At 53.4% G+C, this 23,039-nt stretch overlaps 1 protein-coding gene across 1 annotated transcript in view; it reads left to right on the top strand.

The window, feature by feature from the left end:
* Positions 1 to 23,039, top strand: part of RANBP3 (RAN binding protein 3) — a 59,030-nt gene that overhangs the window by 33,681 nt on the left and 2,310 nt on the right. The window contains exons 4-15 of the mRNA XM_021708750.1: positions 1,563 to 1,599; positions 1,691 to 1,777; positions 3,839 to 3,910; positions 8,484 to 8,549; positions 9,469 to 9,561; positions 11,104 to 11,231; positions 15,633 to 15,752; positions 17,695 to 17,798; positions 18,468 to 18,546; positions 19,574 to 19,676; positions 20,208 to 20,317; positions 21,982 to 22,102. Coding sequence (XP_021564425.1) covers positions 1,563 to 1,599; positions 1,691 to 1,777; positions 3,839 to 3,910; positions 8,484 to 8,549; positions 9,469 to 9,561; positions 11,104 to 11,231; positions 15,633 to 15,752; positions 17,695 to 17,798; positions 18,468 to 18,546; positions 19,574 to 19,676; positions 20,208 to 20,317; positions 21,982 to 22,102 — 1,120 coding nt within the window. The remainder of the gene's footprint in view (positions 1 to 1,562; positions 1,600 to 1,690; positions 1,778 to 3,838; positions 3,911 to 8,483; positions 8,550 to 9,468; positions 9,562 to 11,103; positions 11,232 to 15,632; positions 15,753 to 17,694; positions 17,799 to 18,467; positions 18,547 to 19,573; positions 19,677 to 20,207; positions 20,318 to 21,981; positions 22,103 to 23,039) is intronic.

Genomic DNA, 23,039 nt, shown 5'->3' with positions numbered 1-23,039 from the left:
ATAGCAGAGCCAGGATCAACTGACTGAATTCTCCAAGCTTCGGGAGGCGATAAGGACCAAGCAGCCTTCACACTGCATGCTCGCGTCCTGGCTGCAGTACGGTGCTGACACTAGGGCAGCCTACTGGACGGGATCTTTTGATTTTGCCATGGACTCAATGGCATTTTCACAGTTGCCCCAACAACTGATAGAGCCCCCTGTTGTGTTAACGGATTTTGTGTTCCTGAGCACTTTGGCCACGGTCTCCTCTGAGCCTCGCGGTTACCCAGATACCCACATGGGGCTGGTGATCATCAGCACTTATTTCACGGACATAGTTCCCTACAGCCACATCCAAGGAGCTCTTGGAATACGGGCTTCCTTTTCTGACACAAACCCAAGCTGACAGGTCACACAAAAGAAGAGAAAGTCCAGGTTAGGAATGTTTTTTAACTGTCGTGGATTAGCTGTGTGACCTTGAATAAACCTCCTACCCTCTCTGGACTCCCACTGCCAGAAACTCCAGCCTTGAGCCTGTAAACTCAGATGGTGTTTACATTTTTAAAGGATTATAAGAACAAAAGAATGTATGACAGAGATCAAATGTGGCCCACAAAGCCGGGACTGACGGTCTGGCCCTTTATGGAAAAATGTGCTGCCCCCTCCCTTAGAAAGTCTCTCCTGGCTCCCAAACCTTCTGTTTTATTGATTGCAGTTACTCCTTTTACACGCCACTCTGCAGTCTGCAAAGCACTTTCACATACAGCATCTCATGTAATCCCAAACAGCTTGTTGAGGCAGGCAGGCAGGCCTCTCTAGGCTAACCTTGACCTCTGAGACGCTTTTCTGAAAACAAGAAAGTTGGCTCTTCTGCTTGTTAAACAGAGTGCACCCTTGGCTACTCAGTTCTGAGACAGGACAGACTTGAGGGTATGCGGTGAGGGAGGGGGATGCTCCTCACTGAGTCTTCAGTGCTGGTTGTTCCCACCCAGAAGCTAAAGACTGGTCAGGCAGGAAGTTCCTCTGCCCTTCTCTCAGCCTGTGATGGCAGCCTGTAGGACCATTGTCTTTGTTGTTTCTGTTGTGAATGTTTTGCGGCGGCCTTTAGTCCAAAGCATCAGAGCTCTCACTTGCTCTGGGAAGAATAGCCTACTTTGAGACGGGAGTCTGCACCATAGAACATTCGAGGGCAAGGAATGGAAACCACTCCAATCCTGTGTTAAGTGGCCATTGTAAACAGCCTGCTGCCTTTCCTAGCGGAGAGGGTCACTTTTTAGCGCTTGGCGGAATGGGCAGTGGACAGATGAGATTTCACTGTGTTGGAGTTTGGGGGTGGCAGGCCAGGTCGTTGTAACCTGTGGGTCCCTAGCTGTGACTGCTTTTCCATTCCGAGACCTCCTTGGCACACGTTGGGTGAGCCAGACGCAGAGTGAATTTTGAGCTGTAGGCTGAGATTGCCCGTGGATCGGGGAGCAGGCTCAGGGAGTTAGCCCCTGGTGCCGCGTGTCAGGATCGTTCGCTGTGGAGCTGGGGGTGTTATCTGGACACTCTCTGACCACCGTGATGTGTGCTTCTTGTTTCAGAGGTCAGCTGGAGGCTCCAGTCCCGAAGGCGGTGAAGGTAAGGAAATCTCAAGTGTGTGTGACTGTCTCTAGCTATAAAAATGGAAGCAACCTGACCTTCCTCCTCCTCCTCTCATCATTTTCTATAGATTCTGACCGAGAAGATGGAAATTACTGCCCTCCTGTGAAGCGAGAAAGAACGTCCTCTCTAACCCAGTTCCCACCCTCACAGTCAGGTAACACATGCAGGCTCACTGCCATGGGAGCATTGACGGTCATGACCCTACCGTTCCCCTCTGCACCTCCCGTCCATCCTGTCTCCTGCCAGATCCTTTCAGTTAGTGTTGATCAGAGGCTTGGTCTCCTCCATTGGGGTTAGGTTAGAGCTTGCCCAGATCAACACGGGGTGTCCCCTGTCTGAAGTCAGGGACACGATGTGGTGAGACTCAGTAGACTGAGTGAAGAGATCATGCTTCCAAAAGGGAGTTGACTCTTGAGCCCTGTCATGGCCTCTGATCATGAATCACATCTCCTCTTTCCAAGGCTGCTGTCCATAAACAGGGGGGAGGGGTGGGGTATTCGCCTAACCCTTCAACTGTGTGCCCAATGTGAGCAGTCCAGTGCAGTGACCCTGACATGCATGTGTGCATACATACACACACACACACACACACACGCCACACACACACACACATACACACACACACACACACACACACACACACGCCCCATAACACGGGGCCCAATAGAGACCTGGGTGGGATCCTGTGAGCTCCCAGAGGAAGAAAAGGCCTGGAAGGTTGGGCCAGGTTCGGACTGTGGAGTGGGGCATGGGGCCCTGGATGTGAGGCCTGGTCTGAGCATGGCATGGAGGTTGGCTAGGGGCTTGTACACAGGCTGGTGTGGGAAAAAAGGCAGGTTTGCGGGGCAGAAAAAGCCATCAGTGCTACTTGTGGGGTGCCGAGAACGCCTGACACTCCGCCTCCAGCCATGGAGATGCCCCGAGATTCTAGGTCAAACACTGCCATGGGGCTGCTCTCCTTTCCCCGACCTTGGCTTCCCCACTCTGACCCTGTCGTGTTCCCTGGCCGAGCTGCCTGTAGCACCAACTCAGAGACGCACATGTACTTACAGAGGCTCTCCAGTTGCCCAGTCTGAAACTCAGTCTTGGGAAGTTCACATAAATCACTCAGCAGTTGTGGACCTTTAGAGCCTCAAGTCATTTCTGCTAACGAAGTCATGCACACATTGCAGGAACGCACAGTGTAGAAAGCCCATGTCCATTCTCGGTCATCATCTGACGTACTTTTTCATAGTTGATTCCCTTGACGTCGATTTGGGACTCGGTGACAGCCTTTTTCCCAGCTGCATGAGGCTCCCCCACATGGTTACACTGTCTTCTGCTGACCAGATGTTGGGGAACGGCCCAGGTGGCTTGCAGTCCCCCTGCAGTTGACATCCTTTTCCTTAAGGATCTCTGCATGCTTGGACAGGTATTCCCAGGGCCTGCAGGCACCCCCACTTCCTAGTTGATTGTATTCCTTTCCACTCACCATCTCCTATCACCACACTGGCTGCACTGAAAGGCAGCGCAGAGCAAAGGAGGCATTTGGTGTTGTGGCCATAGGCGAAAGGGGCCAGGGTCACCAATCTCTTTTCCTCCCTGGCCTGCTTGAAAATGCCTCCCATCCTGTGTGATGGCACCTGGGAGATAACCCAACTCTGGATCATCGGGGAGCCTGGAGATAGAGGGCACCGACAGTCAGAGCCTTACTTCTGTCCTCCACGGGATTCCACTTAGCTGCGTCTGTCCTGGCTGCACTTGGGGTTAGGGCTTCACCTTGGAGTGTGCTTCATTTGTGGAGGCCTGTTGGCTGGCCCGCACCCTGGGAAGCAGATCTAACGAGATCTTAGGCAGGTGGGCAGGGGGCACCCACCAGGTGAGGACGCTGGCTAGGGCAGCCTCTGATGTGGCTTAGGGCACTGGGCACCTTCCGCTTCCCCAGAGGCTGCCACTGCAGGGCCTAAGGACAGGAGGGAGAGCCCTCCGTAGACCGGCACTGACTGTGGCCATCAGGCAGATAAAGGCCCATGGCTGGAGACCCCAGTTTTGCTGTTAAAACGGTCTTGGGGCTTGCTGGTGTAGGTAGTCTGAATGCCCCATGTGTGGGCTGTCCCCTTCCATGGTGGGCTTGAGAATGGACCCCCAGGCAGGAGAGGTGATCGAGTGCGCCGCTCACCTACTCACGCTGTTTTTCCTCTTGTTCCCTCCCCTGCCCGCACCTCCTTGCCGACAGTATCAAAAAACAATGTTTTTATGCCATCAACCTTCTGCGAGTCATCTGCAGGCAATTCTGACTCAGAACCAGGTGAGCCCTCACACCCCTCTGCCTTCACGCCAGTCCTGGGGGGTTTTCCTGGGAGGACAAGCTGTTGGTATTGGAATTTCAGATCTTCAGCAGGAATTGAAACTCAGCCCTTTTTCAGTTCCTACATTTTTTTTCCTTCAGTTCTTTGGCTCGTAGATTTGGAATCCAGCATGAGATAAGGCTTCATAAGCCCTGAAATTTCTGTTTCTGCAACCAGATCTGTTTGTAAGGAGTATTAACTCCTTTAAAAAAAAAAATCTGAGCGCAGTGGCTTACGCCTATAATCCCAGGACTTTGGGAGGCAGAGGCAAAAGGATTGCCTGAACTCAGAGGTTCAAGACCAGCCTCAGCAGCATGGTGAGACCTCATCTCTACAATAAACCCCCCACCCACCCAAAAAAAAATCAGCTGGGTGTGGTGGCGCATGCCTATGGTTTCAGCTACTTGGAAGACTGAGGCCAAAGGATTGCCTGAGCCCAGCAGGTCAAGGTTGCGGTGGCCGTGAGCGTGCCACTGCACTCTAGCCTGGGCAGCAGAGTGGGACTCTGAATCAAAAAAAAAAAAAAAATCTGGGCAGAGATATATTATTTATTTTTCAAAATTTTTGACAACTAATTCATTCATATTGTTTTAAAAAAAGATTAAAATGAAATACATCAAATAAAAAGACCCCCTGTCCTTTTCCCACTCAGCCTGCCATCCCCAAGGTAACTCGTGGGGATTTTATGTGATTTTCCAGACCCCTTTTCTGTGTATTAAATTCTCACATTAATTAATATTGCTTAGATCTGTCCAGATAGATATGTTTAATCACAGCTTTGAAACTTTAAGGAAAACAGCTTGATCCCTTCTGAAGAACATGGAGACTGCCTTTTTTGGTCTTTCGCTGGAGAACCAGCTCCAGGGTTTCCTGAAAGTTTCTCCTACGTGGCTGAAATTCCTCATAAAAGATTTAACAAGCAAGTTTAACAACCCAAATTCTGTAACCCAACCTGCCTTATATAAATTCATTGCTGACTTCAAAAGCACTGCAAGCTAAGTCATACGCTGGCATGATGGCCATGTCAAGGGAAGAGGCGAGTTTTTGTAACTCTGAGGACTGATTTGATGGTGCCGTCTTAAACAATCACATTCGTTGACTCTAAGAGCAAACCCTTTTGAGCTGACCCCTAGCCTCATCCCACAGAGAAGCTTGGTGTTTCCAGGACCCCACGAACAGGGAACAGTGCATTGTGGGTTATACCTGGGGTACAGGGAGTATTCTGGGCTCCGTTTCTCAAAAGGACCTGGGTTCTTCTTAGTGAACGTGATCTTTGGAAACCGAGGTCTGAATGCTTGGTCTATTCCATGATCTGCTGTCTCATGATATGTCCCTGCTCCCTGGTCCCCCATGGACAGAGTTAAGGACACACACGTCTCCATCTGCATGGGCCTATCTGTCTGTCTGTCTGTCTGCATGTGGAGATGACACTGAGGACACATTGGCACTTCCACCCAGGGCTAGCAGGCTTCCTTCCTGCTTTCCTGGCATATCGCCCCTCTCTTGTCTGGCACTAAGTGGGGACAGGGTCTGCTGCGGAGAAGATGTGTACCGGCCTGTGCTTCTGAGTTAGGTGATAGTCACCAAGACTGCCATTGAGCTGTTGCAGATCTCATGGCCACTTCTGAGGTCTGTGGGTGACCACCTCCCTTTCCTTTCTCCCCCCCAGATCTTTCTCCTCAGTCTCAGGAGCAGGGCTGGCATTTTGTAGCCCCCGACACCCTTGGTTTGAGGCCCCGGTACCCTTCCATGTGGGAGGGAGGGCAGAGCTGTGTTCGATTCGCGTAGCATTTCTGCAGAGCGAAAGTCACATCCTCTTCTGCCTGCTGCCTTCTGTTTTTGAGCTTTAAGTTTTAAAAACCTTAATGCTTACAGAAGAATTACAAAGCGCATCTCTGTTCTTTTACCTAGACCCCCTGCCAGTTTTCCCCAGTCTTCCCCATGAATCCTTGAGAGCAAATAGTTCAGACCCGGCTCACACCCGTAGCCCTCTCCTCCCACCAGGAGTGCGTCCTCAGCCTTCCCTTGCCTCTGTGACCTTGCAGGTGACAGGTCAGTTGGGTAGATGTCCTTAGTTTGAGTCTGTCCTGCGTTTCCTGGCAAATAGATCCAGGTTGGGGTCTTGGGCGAGAACACATAAAAGTACTGTAGTCTAGGTATGAACGTTTTCCCCCTTACTAGCACCCTCTTGTCTGGCACTAAGAAACCCGACTCCCTTTGCCCCCTGCGTGTCTCACATGGCTCCCTCCCCTCCCTGACCATCATCATCCTCACACAGACCCCAGCCCCAGCCAGGCTGCCTTCTGGATCCTCAACATGTGGCGCACACCAGGTTTCATTTCAATATACTAACCTGGTTAAGTCAGGGGTTCCCTCAGGCTGAGCACTGCTTCCCTCAGACATCACTGGGGCCTCTGAGGCAGGCGGAAAACACCTGCAGACAGGGGCCAGCCTGCTTCCCCGTCTAGTGTCTTCCTCTCCGGGGTCCTCCAGGTCCCGTGGGCCCCTGGGCCATGTGGTGGGTAGACATCAGGCTCTGGCCATGAGCAGCAACTTGCAGCCCAGCCTGACTGTGTTATGGCAAAAGCGAGTTTCTGGAAGGAGTGAGAAGAGACCACCCTTGTTTTGGTGGAGTTGAGGCCCAAGATGGGGGCCTCCAGAGCTTGACTGGCCCAGTAGCTCACTTGCCTGCTGCTCTGAGTCCCTGTGTCCCCGAATCCCCAGCTGCCATGAGAAGTGCAACGCACCTTGTCTGTGCCTGCAGAGTGGGCCGGGCTCTGGGTCCCAGCACTCCTGGCAGGTCAGGACTAGCCAGGCCTCCTTCCACCCCTGCTGAGTGGGGCAGCCCAGGCTCCTATCCGTGCCGACGTGGGCTGCAGAGAAGGGCAGAAGCCAGCTGTAAGGGCTTTCTAGAAATCATCTAATTTGTGGATTTGACCTCAAATTTTGAAATGTGTCTAAATCGCCAGTCATGTTCTGAGGAGCGCTGCGCTTTGGAAGCGGAGTTATTTTCCTCTGAAAAGGCACATCTGGCAGTGGCTCTCCCCACGTCCTGTGGGATCTGGTTCTCCTGAGTTTGGTTTTTATGACCGCTCTGTTATGGGAGAAGCACCAAGCCCACTGACAGGCTATGGGCAGCCTGCCGGGCCCGCCGCCCTCGGTCCGGCCCGTGAGGAGAGTTCTTGCCATTCCTGCATCACCAGTCACAGCGCACAGCTTACCAGCAGCAGGAGAGGGACCTTCCTGTTTCGTTCTGAGTTCTGGTTCGATTTTGAGATCTGGAAGTCTGGTGAGGCATTTTGGGCTTTGTTGTCAGTGCTGTTTCAATATATAGTTGAATGGTTTTTAGTATATCCACAGAGTCACACAACCTTCACATTAATTTTAGAACATTCCATCACCCCAAAAGAGAAACTCCATCCCATTATCAGTCACTCCCTGACCCCACTCACAGCCCCTGGCAGCCACCCATCTGTTTTCTGTCTACGGATTTGCCTGTTCTGAACATTTCATATAAATGGAATCAGACAGTGTGTGACCTTTTGGGGGTATCTTTACGTTTCTTTAAGCCTTTGATTTCCTCCGACAGTGTTTTATAGTTTTCTTTGGTTAAATGTATCCCCAAGTGTTGTATTCCTTCTGGTGCCATCGTAAATGGAATTGGTTTCTTACGTTCACTTGGGAGTTGTTCGCTGCTGGTGTCACAGTTGATTTCTGCTTGTGAATCCTGTGCCCTGCAACCTCACAGGGCTGGACCTCAGCACAAAAGCAGGGCCACCTCCAGGAGCTGTGACACCACAGTCCTGTGCTTTCCGCAGAAACACCTGCCTGGGTCACAGGCCTTTGAGGTCAGCCCTTCCTGTCGTGGGTTAGATACCCCCTGCCCCGTGGCATAGTCGCCAGGACACACAGATTGGGAGAACCTTGAGGACAGGTGGCTGAGCCAATGCCAGTCTTCCGAGCCACGCTGGAGCCCCTGGGCGTTGCAGTCCTCCTCCTGCTCTGTGTATCTGTCACTCGGACTCAGTCCTGGGGTACCCAGCCTCCTGCCTCACTGAATGATGAGGCAACGCCCTGTGGGCACATCTGGAAGGAAGGGGTGAGCTCACTGTCAGCCACCTTTGACCTTTCACCACAGGAATGTGCCTCGTGGCCCAGATGTCTGCTTTTCCCGGCCACAGACGCGTCCTTTGCAGACAGGTCTCACAGAAAAGGGCAGCGGGGCTCCGTGGCTCCCGGATGTTCTCTGTGCTGCAAGCCCAGCACATCCACGCCTCAGCTCCTGGGCACATGCAGCTCCTGGGGAGCAGGGGCTCATGCTGGCTCCCAGTGTCAACAGTTTGCCCAGGGCCCCTCCACTTTCCTCCCCCAGCCGCCTTCCAGCCCTGCTGACTGGGCCGTGGAAACAGTTTCTCTGGTTCTCCAGGTGCTGGGTCACCAAGGCCGGGACTGGCATCCTCTCCTGCCCTTCCTCCCCTGACCAGCCCCCTAGCCAGGCAGGCCTGCTGTTCACGTGCCGTCTTGTGCTTCCAGAGGAAAGGAGCAGTGGGTTCCGGTTGAAGCCACCGACGCTGATCCACGGCCAGGCACCCAGCGCAGGTAGGTGCACGCCTCCCGGGGGTGGGGAAGTGGCTTTCGACACCTCTCCAGGCCTCCCTGCCCAGCTGCATCGGGACACCACAGGCTCAGCCTGCTTGACAGGTCGCCTGTGACCTGATCCACGAGCTCTGGAAAGCTGCTTATAGAGAGGCATTTGCTCAGGGAGATGGAGACACCTTCCTGTGAGCTCTGTGCACTCAGAAGAGGCGGCAGCCATAGCGTGGGGGCAGGCTCCATGCCCAGCACAGCACAGTGGGTTCAGCCTGTCTCCGGAGCATTCTGGCCCCAACATGCCATGGCATCAGCCCCGGCAAGCAGGGCAGCTGCATGCCAGCAGCCATGCTAGTGAGCGGGCTTAGACCTGAGCTGCCGAGACTGTTGAGAGGCTGGCGGAAGCCATACAAGGCAGGACACAGCCCCTCGTGGTCCTCGGTCCTTGCCACGTCCTCATTTGGCAGAGGGATTTCCTCAGTGTGGCTTTATTGAAAAGCAGGTGCAGGGGGTGCCTTTGTATGGCCTCAAGCAGAGCCCTGAGTCTCTGGGGAGCCGCCCATGAGTTAACTGCTTTCCCCTCACCGTCTGCACTTGACTGTGAGTCCAGCTCTAGGAGAACAGCTGTCCTCCAACCCCTCTTGTCACACTGCTCTGCTTGCTAACTAGATGAACTCACAGACGTGATCGGTTCCATGGGAGTTTCACTTAATGGCATATAGAAATAACAATAGCTAGAATCTGCACATCTGGCTATAAAGAAAAGACCTCGGGTTTTTGAGAAGTGCTTCCCTGAAAAATCTAGCCTGCAAGGGACACAAAATGGGTTGCAGGGGTCAGCATTTAAAGCACCTGGAGGCAGAAAGTGTTGGTTTCCACCAGGGGCCCTCGGGCTTTGGACCCTGGGAAAGCCGGCTTCTGTTCCCAGGTCTGCCGAGCCAGAAGCCCAAGGAGCAGCAGCGGAGCGTGCTTCGCCCAGCAGTGTTACAAGCCCCGCAGCCAAAGGCCCTGGCCCAGACCGGTAAGAAACAGCGCCAGGCTCAGGCGGCAGGGTAGGGTGTTCCGAAGTCGTGCCCAGGTCTGCAGTGTCACAACACAGGTGACTGCAGAATGCATCGAGAGACACAGAGAGCACGGGAAGATGATCCTTTAAATCAACCACAGTCCTGGCCCCTCCAGCCCTGGCCCTCGTGGGCCTCAGCAGAGGAGGAGTGAGGAGTGATTCCACAGCCTCCCCGCAGCTCTTGGCTGAGTGTGGTCATGTGGGTGAAAGTGCTGTGTTCACTCAGACTTCATAAAGCCAGCTGGTTCCTGGGAACCTGGAGGTCTGTCCCTGTGTGTGTGCAGATAACATGTCAGCCTTGCGCTTCCTGGGTCATCTAGGGACAGGAAGAGTGGTTTCGCTCAGTTGTGTACCTCCATCTCAGGCATAACTACCGGGTGCACTGTGCCACGTTGGCAGGTGCCGCGGTTCCCAGTTGGTCCTTAATTTTCTTAGTGCTCATGAGCTTTTTGTCCTCTTGATTTTTCCCTGTAATTAATTAGAAGCAACTCAGCGTCCCACACAATGGAAACGGTTTATGTTTTTTAAGACTCTTAATTACATGGGACATTATTTTAATCTAACACTAAACATCAAAGCCAGATTTACAGTCGTGTGTGTCATATACTCAACTACTTAGGGAAAAAAGTACGTGAAAACTTCATTAGTAAAACTAATTTTATAAAACTTAAAATGATTTGTTCTCCCAATGTATTTTCTTGTTTTGTTTTGTTTTGTTTTTTCTTAATTAGTAGCATCACTGAAAAAAATCACACAGTTCTTTTTGGAATGAAAATAAGATATTCTCGCCAGGCACAGTGGCGTATGCCTGTAATCCCAGCACTTTGGGAGGCGGAAGCGAAAGGATTGCCTGAGCCCAGCCTGGGCAACTTGGTGAGACCTCGTCTCTACCTTCAATCAAAAAAATCAGCCTGGCATGGTGGCACATGCCTGTAGTTCCACCTACTTGAAAGGCTGAAGTAGAAGGTCGACCTGAAGTGGCAGGTCGAGGCTGCAGTGGCTGGGAGCGTGCACTGCACTCCAGCCTGGGCAACAGAGTGAGACTCTGACTCAAAAAAAAAAAAAGAAGAAAATAAGATATTCTCACTTGTGTGAGGTTTTCCTATTTTTTTTCTTTGTTGTTTCTTAATTAGGAATTTGTAGCTCATGCCTATAATCCCAGAACTTTGGGAGACTTAGGCAGGAGGATCACGTAAGGCCCGGAGTTTAAGACCAGCCTGGGCAACATTAGCAAGACCCCGGCTCTTAAAAAAATCGTAAAAATTAGCCAGGCTTGGTGGCTCACGCCTGTAGTCCCAGCTACTTGGTTGGCTGAGGTAGAAGGGTCGCTTGAACCTAGTTCAAGGCTGCTGTGAGCTGTGATCACACCACTGCACTCCAGCCTGGCAACAGAGTGATGAGACCATGTCTCTTTAAAAAAAGAGACATGTACCATGGCCCACACAACAGAAGGGGCCTTCACTGAGTACCCATGATTCCCACTCTCTCTCCCTCCCACAGTCCCAAGCAGTGGCACCAATGGGGTCAGCATCCCAGCAGACTGCCCGGGGGCAGCGCCAGCAGCATCGCCCGAGAACCCCGCAAGGAGAAGTCCTTCCGAATCTGCTGACGACGTGCACACACTTGAGGTCGGTGGGCTCTGGGCGGGGGAGCAGCATACGGGGCTCCGGTGTGAACAGGAGGGTGACCTTCTCAGAGTTCTGCCGTATCCAGAGACTGTTACCTGTCCTGAGCGATTTCACATGGGCCTATTTTAAGGCTCTCCCAATTTGCTCAGTGAACCACACCTGACAAACCAAGTTACTAGGCTGCCAAGGGTCGTCTTCCTCAGAAGGGCACCATGGGCAGCATCTGCCAAAGGGTCTGCATTGTCCTAGCTGCCTCATATCTTGAGGGAGCCTGATGGGCACCTGAACCACTGTGTTCTGGAGAGTCCCTGGGGCCAAAAGAACATTTGTCGCTGAAGGATATCTTGCAATGTTTCTTTTGATGAAGCACCTTCCCTCTGTGTCTAACACCCAGACAGCCCCTCGGAGATGCCTCTGTGTGTGTCCATTCTAGTTCATAGAGCTTGCTTGGGGAGTCACCCCAGAAACAGCTCATTTAAGGGCAGGGGAAAAAGCCCTTAAAGCAATGTGCTTCCCAGCTGCAGTGACGTAGGTACGTTTGATAAAGAGGCTGCTCCTGAGGTTGGCAGAGCTGGGTATGAAATGGGAGCTACAGTAACATGCCACATGATGTCTTTCCTGTAAAGGCCAGGCTGGATCTGTGTGTTCATTTTCCACTTCATCCGTTTCAGTGACCTATGGATTTAAACTACCCTCCTCCCCTTGTAGACGCTCAGGCTCAGATGGTGAAAATGGTCACCTGCAATGACATTTTAGAGCATTCCCAAGCCCTCCTGCCTTCGTGCTGCAGGTGCTGGATTGGAATTATGGATTACTTCCACACCCTGTTGCTTCTTAGAAACTGACAGGGCATAGGCCAGGTGTACAGTTTTGAGTTGGAGGGAGACCTGGAAGTGACCAGCCTGCCCACCTACCCCCAGCGTCCCCTCTGGCAGGTACGCAGGCTAACCTGGCAGCACCAGCACCTCAGCACTCACACCTTGCCCGAGGGGCCTCGCTCTGTCCCAGGGGAATCTGCCTGAATCGCTCTTCTGCTGGTCCTAGCCCTTCTTGGCATCACAGACAAGTGTGTACTCTCAAGTTGTTGAGCTCAGAGGCCGTGCCTCTCCATCTCACCTCTGCCAGGCAGGGCAGCCCCAGTAGTTGAATTCTCATACAGTGTGATCTCCTAGCCTCCGGGTCTCTCCCTCCTGGGATCCCAGGTCTGGCTCCAAAGTCACTGCTCCACATGGGTCTGGGATGGAGCTCTGCACGTGGCTAGCACCCCAGCAGAGATCACGCCCATGCTGTCCTGTGACACTAGTCTGCTGAGGTTGACAGGGCTCCCTGCACATGCACTTCCCTGGCCCTGCAGAAGGAGCCCAAGCAGAACCTTTACCCTTCACTGCTAGCCATGAGCATGACACACACTGACCCACGGGGCCTGTGAACTAAGTGAGGCAGGCTTGCAGTCTTTTCTAAGTAGGGCTTAGGCGTTGGGGCCATCTATGAGGGAGCTCCCAAGAAGAAACCCAGGAGGTAGGGCTTACCTGGTCACTCAACCAAGGTTAGACTTCCAGTACTTTCCTTGAGAAGGTCAGGAAGAGGCCCCTAGCGCGCGCGTGCACGCACACACACACACACACAGCCTGGGACTGATGACAGGCCTTGGGATTTGCTTATTAGTTTAATTTCTGAAGGCTTTAAGAAGGTCCTGCCCAGGTCACAGACAGAGTGTTTCTGCAGTCACGTTGTTATTCACATGTCCCACCTCAGGCGACCCTGCAGGCTCTGCCTACCAGGAATAGCACCAGTCAGAGTGACCAGGGAGCTCTCAGCACACAGGAACCAGGAGCAAGTTTCTGCTGGAAGCAGACGGCCCAGTGGGACTAGAATTAACCCACCCTTTAAGGACTCCTGTGGCATCAAGTGTGGTGTTTTTTTGTCTTGTTTTCTTTTTGAGCAGGCTAGAGTGCAGTGGCACAATTACAGCCAGCACAGCCTCAGCCAGCTTCCACCTCAGCCTTCCAAGTAGCTGAAGCTACAGACATATGCCACTACACCTGGTTAATTTTTTTTATCAATTCATTGTAGAGACAAGGTCTCGCCAAGTTGTCCAGCCTAGTCTCGAACCCCTGGACTCAGGCAAGCCTCTTGCCTCTGCCTCCCAAAGTGCTAGGATTACAGGCATGAGCCACTGCGTCCGGCCAAACGTGTTTATTTTATTTTTTGAGTTGGAGTCTCAGTCTATCACCCAGGCTGGAGTGTAGTAGCACGTTTATGGCTACCCCAGCGTCGACCTGCTGGGCTCTGGCGATCCTTTCACCTCAGCCTTCCAAGTAGCCGGAACTACAGGCGCACGCTACCACGCCCAGCTAACTTTTAATTTATTTATTTATTTATTTTTATTTTTATTTTTTTGAGTTGGAGTCTCACTCTGTTGCCCAGACTAAAGTACAGTGGCCGCTCCCAGCCGCCGCAGCCTCGACCTGCTGGGCTCCGGCAATCCTTCCGCATCAGCCTTCCAAATAGCCGGAATTACAGGCATGTGCTCCCACGCCCGGCTGATTTTTTGATTTATTGTAGAGATGAGGTCTCGCTGCCCAGGCGAGTCTCGAACCCGCGGGCTCAGGCAATCCACTCACCTCAGCCTCCCAAAGGCGCGGGATTACAGGCTGAGCCACCGAGCCCGACTAATTTTTGATTTTTTTGTAGAGACGAGTTCTTGCCAAGGTGCCCAGGCTGGTCTCGAACCCACAGGCTCAGGCAGTCCGCTCACCTTGGTCTCCCAAAGTGCTGGGATTACAGGCTGAGCCACCGAGCCTGACCACATGTTTATTTTTAAAAGCCATGTTCAGTCTCAAACAGGCATGAGGCTGCAGTGTAAAGTCCACAGTAGCAGAATGTAGGGAGCACAGCAGAGAAACTTTTGAACTCTTGACAAGTGGACCAGAAATACAGTTAGCAGTCCTGGGCCTGGTGTCTTGACTCCTGTCCTCCCTGGCCACTGCCGACGCTGAGTGGGGTCAGGAGCCATCTCCAGCCTCTCAGAGTTAACCGTTGCCAGGTTCCTTCACAATGTCTCCTGGGAAAACGTCTCATGTTTGTGTCCACTGTGCACATTCCCAGAGCATCCGTCCAAAAGCCTTTTAAAATTTATTTTCAAATTATACAGCAGCTTTTTTTACCTTGTAGTATTAGAGAAATACATATGAATTATTAGCAACTCCAGTTCCATTATCACAAGATAAATGAATTCGCTCTTGAAATGTTTAGTTACAAAAGTCATGCCTGTGTTGAAAATATTGAAACTATGGAAAACCTATAAAATATCAAGTGGAACTCCCCCCAGTTAAGAGGTCCCGGGTAAACAGCCCTGTCAGTCGTCTGCGTTCACTGTCTCCTGCTTTTTCTCCTGGCACATATAAACATACACATTTGGGATCGGGTTTGCTTTACAGAGTGGAATCACACTTCCATAGCCTCCAACTTGTTTTTTCCTGCGATCATTGTGTTGTGGACTTCATTTCCGGTCAGAGACCTGCCTCTCTGGTAGCGGCTGCATTGTATTTTTTCCCCATCATATTTTATATCCTCAATTATTTAGCCCCCTGGCTAGCCATCAATATCTGGGTCATTTCCACTTCTCCACCAGTGTGAAGTGCTTTTCAGGCACCTCTTATTCCATCTGTCTCTGTGCCCCCATGGGCGTTTCTAAGAACAGATTCTTAGAACCGCCTTTTGGGTATATCCAGCAGTGATGTTTCCTTCCTGTGTCAGTGTCCACCTGAGCAGAAAACTTCCCACTTGCCAGGGCTTTTCAAATCAGACACAAATATGACCCACACAAATGTTGATTAACAGCATCTCAATAAGGCAGCCTTGCAGCCTCCCGAGGGAGCCCTGACACCTTTCTGGTGGGCTGTGCCCAGCTTCCATCAAAGCTCAAACAGCCCAGGGCACTGCTGGCCCCTGGGCTCCCTGTGGTGGGCAGAAGCCCCAGCACTGTGTCCAACTGCCCCATCTCCCCTCAGTTGAGGTGAGTGGAGAGGGCAGCAGGGCCCTCTGCCTCACAGGATTGCATGTGCCTGGGCGCCCACTGGCCTCCAGGACTGAGGACCAGTCTCCGCTGTATAGTCTCTAGGTAGCCAAGTCTGCTCCTCTGGTGCCAACTCCCATGTGTCTGGAGCTACAGCTCACAGTGTCTTCAGGGCCCTTCTCCCACGCCCACCCAGGAGCATGTAGCACAGACTCCCGGCAGGGCCAGTCCCCTGACAAGTCTCAGCTGTTCTTTGGCCCAGGGCCCGCCCCCAGAGGAGAGGTGTGGAGTGGACACAAGGGCATGGGACCACTCGTGTTGGTTATTTGGTCTGAGTGTGTCACTTTGGTGATTGTTTTTTTTGTTTGTTTCATTTTTAATAGGAAAAAGAGCCCCAGAAAAATGAGTCCAGCAATACTTCTGAGGAGGAGAGCTGCGAGAAAAAGGAGCAGGCTGCCCAGCAGGCCTTCGTGTTCGGGCAGAACCTGAGGGACAGAGTTAAGGTGTGTGAGCGTGGCTGAGCGGACCGTGAGCTCATGGGCTGATATTTGCTCTGCCTCCCTGGGCTGGACAGCAGGAAAGTCAGTAGATGCTTTCAAAGAAAAGGGCGTGGAGGCAACAAGAGCGCGTGGCCGGGCAGTCCTGTGACTCGGGCGTGGTGGTGCAGCTCTTCACGCTCCCACGCTGGGCCCTGCCCCAGCACCCGCTGATTGCCCAGCCTACAGGGCTCTCCCCTACAGTGACTCTAAGTGTGGGACTCAGTGGTGATGTCCCACGTCACACTGCCATACTCCAGGTAACAGGGAACAGGAAGGCGATGGAGCACGCTTAGCCCGGGAACACACTCACATTTTTGTAGCAAAGAAGAAAGCAAGCAACACGAGCCGGGGCCTCCAGCGCGAGCCGAGACCCTTCTGTCCTCCATTCAGGGTCTCCTCGTCTCAGCACCAGCAGCACCTGGACCAGATCCTTCTCTGGGAGGGTCCATCCTGGGCACTGCAGGTGCTGGGCGGCAGCATCCCTGGCCTCCACCCTCTGCCAGGAGCACCCTCTTCCCCAGTTGTGACAACCACAGAGGTCCCCAGATCCTGCCAGATATCCCACGAGGGGTGAATCGTCCCCAGTTAACCATCACCTTGTTTACTTGTAAGTGGGCCCAGCTGAGGATACTGTGTTCTCTCCTGACAGGCAGCAAAGTATCTGTCACCTCCCAGCTGCCTTCCAGGCATGTTGATCTAGTCTGGAGATTTGGGGCGGGGACGGGGAGGGGCTGGTAACAGCCAGGAACAACATCTCTGGATCATGTGCGAGAACTCTGGGGAGCTCAGGTCTGGGAAGCACTGCCGTTCTCAGCCACAGGCTTAGAATGGCCTCCTGTGGTGTTTCCAGCAGCTCAGCTGGCAAGAAGCTTCTTTAGAAGCCTCATGGCTGTGCCTGGAGACATCTGTGGTTGTCAACTGGGGGTGCTCCTGGCATGGACCGAGTGGAAGCCTGCAGCATCCTGCAGTGCCCAGGACAGTCCCACCCAGAGAACTCTCTGGGCTTAGGCATCAGTAATGCCACAGGAGGAGTCCTGAAGTACAGAAACCAGCGTCTCTCCAGCGTGTAAAACGCGCCGGCTTGTGTTTTCTGCTTCCTCCTGTGTTGCCCACTATCCAGCAGAAGTCCAGACCCCCAAGGGGCGTGAAAGTAGGCATTGATGTTGCTGTGACTTTTAGGCAAAATAATGAATCCTCAGGGGCCTCTACTTCCTCTAGAGAGAAGGGTGAGAAGCGAGGAGGGGTTGACCACTGGGTCTCAGGCTCTCTTGAGTCTCTGCCTCCAGTTTGGAGGTACAGCTGCTGTGAAATTGGGGTGGAGTCAGTGTCTGACAGAGTTCATGGGCTAGCCTCTTCTTCAAGGGTGAACTTGAGCCGTGGGTCATTAACCCCCTGGACCTCTGCTTCCTTATTCAGAAAACAGGGTCCTGGCATCCCCTTCACAGGGCTTCCCCTCTCAGGGCTCCGTGAGGATTCAAGTACTTAATATGCGGAGCGACTTAGCACAGCAGTTGGCATCAAAGAAGCCTTCGAGGAGTGATGCTTTTATTATGTTTATAATAAACCCCTTAAAACACCAGCTTCATAAAGCGTTCTGTGTTCTTGGTACAGAGGTTGACAGAAATGCCAGCAAGAGGCCAGCGTGGGAGGGTTTTGTGTAACAAGGCAGGAAAGGCTCCCTGAGTTTCTTTTGTGTCTTAACTGTTAAAGACCACAAGTGGTGTTGATTCCAGTCTCACCCCCAGCACACAAGCGCGTGTGCACACACACACAGAGACATATGCATACACGAGAGGGTTCACGTCTCGAAGCCACACCAGGCAGTGTGGGGGCCGAGGGCAGCCCAAGCTGTGGCACCCCACCCCCCTGCCGCCGTCTGAGCAGCACGTGCTTCCTCTGTTCCCAGCTAATAAATGAGAGCACTGATGAGGCTGACATGGAGAACACCGGGCACCCCAGCTCAGACACGCCAACCGCAACAAACTATTTCCTTCAGTATATCAGCTCCAGGTGTGTGTCTCGGACCAGCGACCAGCTTCGGCATGGGAAGGCAGGTGGCTGGGGGGCCTTGGACCTGGGCCAGGAGCCAGCCGGATGCATCCCAGCAGGAGAGAAGAGTGGAGGGGCAGGGCAAGAGCCCTGTCAGAATCCAGGTCACCCTTGGGCCCTCCCGTCTTCCCCACTCGGCATGGCTATGGACGGGCCAGGGTGGTGGGCTTTGCTGGGATTCGATGGACACTTGGAAGAAGGACCAGAGTTCTGTGGGGTTGTCCAGGGGCCTGTGGAGGACACAGCCCAGCTCTCGAAATGACCTCTGTCATGCAGACCTCATGCCCAGAGCAGAATAGAGTGGGCCAATGGCGGCTGGTTGGTTCCCTCCTGTGGCCCAGCCGCCCCCTGCGTGTGTCAGGAGGCGGCCAGCAGAGCGAGTGGAATGTGGGCTTCCCTCGTGCTACTGGGACCTCCATCAGGCCCAGCTTACGGTCCATATTTGCAAGGGCACAGGGAGGCATGGAGGTGTGTGGATTCCTGTCGCTGGCACATCGGCCCGTCCATAGCAAGGGCAGCACTTGGGCTGTGCCCTCTGCCCTGGTGTGTACGTGTGTGTGAGGTGTGCGTGCACAGTTGCCTGGCCACGTACCCACTTGGCCCCACTCTCACCACACGTCTTCTCTTCAGTTTAGAGAACGCGACCAATAGTACCGATGCCTCCAGCAACAAGTTTGTGTTTGGCCAGAACATGAGCGAGCGAGTTTTGGTGAGTGCCCACGTGGAGACTGTGCTCGAAGACCAGAGACTCTCAGCGCCAACCAGGTCAAGGGGACATGCAGAGTGGGGCTGCCATGTTGTCCGTGTAGAATGGGGCCGCTCTTGGTGGCAGTTAAGGGGGAAAAGAGCTGCTGAGATGCTGTTCCTGGAGCTGGCGTCCTGAATGTGCTTTTCCCGTCTTTCTTCCCTGGCGACCAGGGCCAGCTGCATTCCAGGCCAGGCTCCCCTTGAGGCATGGGGCCATACTGGCAGTCAGGGGCCAGGCTTCCTCCTGGCAGGCCAGCTGGAGTGACAGCCATGAGACAGAAGTCCTTAGTGCACACCCCCCTGGATCCAGGGAAGTTCAGCCCACCCAGACATGAAGCTGCAGCACAGCAGGGCACAGGTCCTCTATGTTCCCTGCCACACAAGGCCGTCGCGCCTGCAGGGCGGGGCTAGCTGTGCCTGCCAGCAGGGCTGTGGCTTTCCACCCCTGTCACCACATGCCAGAGCAAAGGCCTGGGTGCACGAAGGGCCATCTCCATTCCCAGAGGGTTCTCGAATGGCTTGCTGCCTCCTGGCACTGTCCCCTCTTCCCGATTGCACACCGCTCCACTGTGTCGATCGTGAGTGTGGTGAGGATCTGCCCTCGTCCCTCCTTATTCCATCCCTGTCTCAGTTTGTACTAAAGCAAAGAGCCTCCCGCTTCCCTCCCACCTGCCCACACTGCCCTTTTTCTAGTATGATGATGGAGTCGAAGACTGGCCTCACACAGGCGGCCCTGCAGACAGGGATGACCCATGTGGCCCAGGGGCCCGTTGGATGGTAGGCCCTGCCTCCCAGCTGCGCCTAAGAGGCCACGTGCAGGGCTCCGAGGCAGATTGAGGGCATTCATGCAGAGCGTGCATGAGTGGCATGTGGCAGCCGCCGCTCGTGGTGCTGGAGGTGGTGTCGAGGGTTGGCGGCAAAGTGCCCAAAACTGCGGTCCCAGGACACACAGACACGCCCTCCTCCCTGTTTGCCTGTTTTCCCTGCAGAGCGCCCCCAAATTAAACGAGGTCAGTCCAGATGCCAACAGGGAAAACACAGCTGCCGAGTCTGGGTCTGAGTCCTCTTCCCAGGAGGCCACCCCTGAGAAAGGTACGTCACAGTCCTGCCTGTGGGGTCACTGCAGGTTGGTGTGAGGGGTGGCAGGTGGCAAGGGGACACTCGGCCATCCATGCCCCTGCCTGGGGTTCCCCTCAGCAATAATGACTGCATGTGAACCAGCTGCTGAACAGTCCAGAAGCAGTGGCTGTGACTTTGCAGCGAGCAGAGACAGATGTTCGAACCAAGGAACACAAGGGCCCTTGTCGCTGCACGGCCGAGGGGGGTGCTGAGGGGCCAGCTGTCACCCTCTTCCTTCACGCTCCGAGGCAGCAGGCGGGAAAGAGTCCCTCGCTGTCCTCCTGTTCCTGGACGGGCGTGAGAGATCCAGGCCACGTGTGGCAGCTTCCAGATAGTCTCCCTGCAGATTCCGAGGCTGGGTGCCCTGGCTTGGTCCAGGGTCCGTGCCAGATGCCAGATCTCACAGCCAGGGGTGGCCAGTCCAACCCTCTGGGTCTCCCGTGAGTGACACACTCTCCCCTCACCAAATAAGTGGTCAATCTTGTTTAGCCAATACCATTTCAGAGTCCCTGGCCGAGTCGGCAGCTGCCTACACCAAGGCCACAGCACGGAAGTGTTTGTTGGAAAAGGTGGAAGTCATCACTGGGGAGGAGGCGGAGAGCAACGTGCTGCAGGTAAGTGCCGGTGCCTGCTCGGGGACCTGGGCCGGGCCCTCGGGGGAGCTCAGCGTGCCACAGGGCTTCTCAGGTGGCCTTGTCTTTAGAGCAGAAAGATCTGTTTTGAGCCGCTTTTGATGGTTTGGGAAATGATGGAGATTGTGGTAACAGACACTTTCTCTGCTCACCCAGAATTGGCAACTGTCATTACTTGGCCCCCTGGCACCCGTGTTGTCTTAGTAGGGCAGCCCGAATTTCCGTCCCACCATCCCCATCCCTGTTTCCCTCCCCCGCTGAGGCCACGCCACCCGAGTCAGGTGGGTTTGGTGGGCTGCATCCATCTGCTTTCTCTCCCTTGACACATACACATGTGTCTGTGTCTATAAACTGGAGAGTACCCATAGGGTTTTTAGTGATGCGGCTTTTTTCCCCACTCTGTGTTTTTTGATCTGTTCATGTTAAGAGAAATTGACTTAGGGGGATCTGTGAAGGGCCACATCTGGTCTGTGTTGGGGATTTCTTTTTGTGAAACAGCTGTATTGTGATATCACACACTGTGTAACTCACCCTTTTAGAGTGGCTTTTAGTCTGTTCGCAGAATGGTACAGCTGTCACCACCATCTAATGTAGAACATTTTTGTCCCCTGAAACCCTGTCCCATGAGCAATTGCTCCCAGTCCCCGCCTCCAGCCCCTGGTCCCCACAAATCCACTTCCTGTCTCTGTGGATTTGCCTGTTCCGGACATTGCGTGTAAATGGAGTCACACCCCGCGTGGCCTTGTGCATCTGGCTTCTCTCCTTCAGCATCACGTTTCAAAGGTCTGTCCACGTGGTAGCCTGTGTCAGAGCTTCCTCCACTTTTAGAGCTGAGGAAGATTGCGTCGCAGGGATGAACCACGTTGTGTTCGTCCATCCACCGGTTGGTGTTTGGCTTGATTCTGCTTTTTGGCTATTATGAGTGATGCTTCTGTGAGCATTTGTGTACAGGTTTTGTTCTTGTTTTGAATCAGAGTCTCACTCTGTCATCCAGGCTGGAGTGCAGTGGCACGATCACAGCTCACCGCAGCCTCAACCTCCTGGGCTCAGGTGATCCTTCCACCTCAGCCTCCTGTATAGCTTGGGCTGTAGTCACAAAGCACCATGCCCAGCTAATTTCCTTTTCTTTTTTGTAGAGATGAGGTCTTTCTGTGTTGCCCAGGCTGGTCTCGAACTCCTGAGCTCAAGCGATCTTCCCACCCTGGCTCATGTGCAGGTTTTTCTGTGAACCTGAATGAACGCTCCATTTCTCTTGGATACATACCTAGGAGTGGGACTGCTGAGCCATGTGGCGATTCCATGCCTAACATTTGGAGGAGCCGCGGCCTGTTTTCCACAGCGGCTGCCCACTTTGCCTTCCCACCAGCAGGGCACAAGGGCTCCCGTCTCTCCTTATGGCTACACCATCCTGGTGGACGTACAGTGGTATCTTACGGTTTTGATGTTCACTTCCTTAATGATTCTCTTTTTATTCAAATACCGTTTTAAAAGCGCAAAGCCCATTCTAGCTCTAGGGCAGGACAGAAAACTGACCAAGGGCTAGATGTGGCCCCAGGCCGTGGTCTGCTGACCCCGCGTGTGAGACGGAGACTCCTGGGGTCGTCTGCAGCTGGGTCCGCTCTCACCCAGAGCTGTGTGTATTCCAGATGCAGTGTAAATTGTTTGTCTTTGACAAGACCTCACAGTCGTGGGTGGAAAGGGGCCGGGGGCTGCTCAGACTCAACGACATGGCGTCCACCGACGACGGCACCTTACAATCCCGACTAGGTGAGCTGCGGGGGGTGGGACTGGGGCAGGGTCTCTGTGTCGAAGCCTGAGGACCAAGCGGAGTTCAGAGGAGCAGATTCCCAAGGGAATGAGGGGGAGCTCCCGACTGGCCCTCCTGAGAGCCCGGAGACCGTCCCCACAGGAGACTCCCACGCCCACCCCCCAACTCCTCAGCACCCGGCCAGACCCTGGCTTTAGCTGCCAGCCCCTCCGTGACACTCGGTGTCAAAGTAGATCAAAGTATCGAGCAACTTTTAAACTAATTTTCTGACAATAAAAGTGGCAGTTTTATGGTAAAAGGAAAAAGAAGAAATCAGATACAGATGTCTATAATCTATAGAGAAATCTCTGCTAATAACATTTGGCAGCCGTTCCTCCTGTTGTGTGGCCTGGTTTCTTCAGGAAATCAGGCCGCTTTTTATCCTGCTCTTTTCGGTTACTGTTTTGTGAGCCTCTTCCCATAGCATTAGATTTCCCTTTAAAACAGCCATTGTTTTTGGAAAACTTCCATACTAATATTCCATTGACAACTAATGGACTTCTTCTTACTGATGGGCATTTAAACTGTTCTTGTTTTTGTTTTTTGTTTTTTTTTGAGTTGGAGTCTCACTCTGTCGCCCAGACTGGAGGGCAGTGGCTGCTCCCAGCCACTGCAGCCTCGACCTGCTGGGCTCCGGTGATCCTTCCATCTCAGCCTTCCAAGTAGCTGGAACTACAGGCACGCGCTACCATGCCCGGCTAATTTTGGGTTTATTGTAGAGACGAGGTCTCACCAAGTTACCCGGGCTGGTCTCGAACCTGCGGGCTTAGGCAATCCACTTGCCTCGGCCTCCCATAGTACTGGGATTACGGGCTGAGCCACTGAACCCAGCCAATAACCCCATCTTTTTTTTTCTTTTTTTTTTTTTTTTGAGTTGGAGTCTCACTCTGTCGCCCA

Source organism: Carlito syrichta, unplaced genomic scaffold (genome assembly GCF_000164805.1).
Source record: "Carlito syrichta isolate Samal-C Ts95f unplaced genomic scaffold, Tarsius_syrichta-2.0.1 Scaffold145391, whole genome shotgun sequence".
Classification (NCBI taxonomy): Eukaryota; Metazoa; Chordata; class Mammalia; order Primates; family Tarsiidae; genus Carlito; species Carlito syrichta.
Note: the sequence above shows the minus strand (reverse complement) of the source record. Positions and strands in the feature narration are given on the sequence as shown.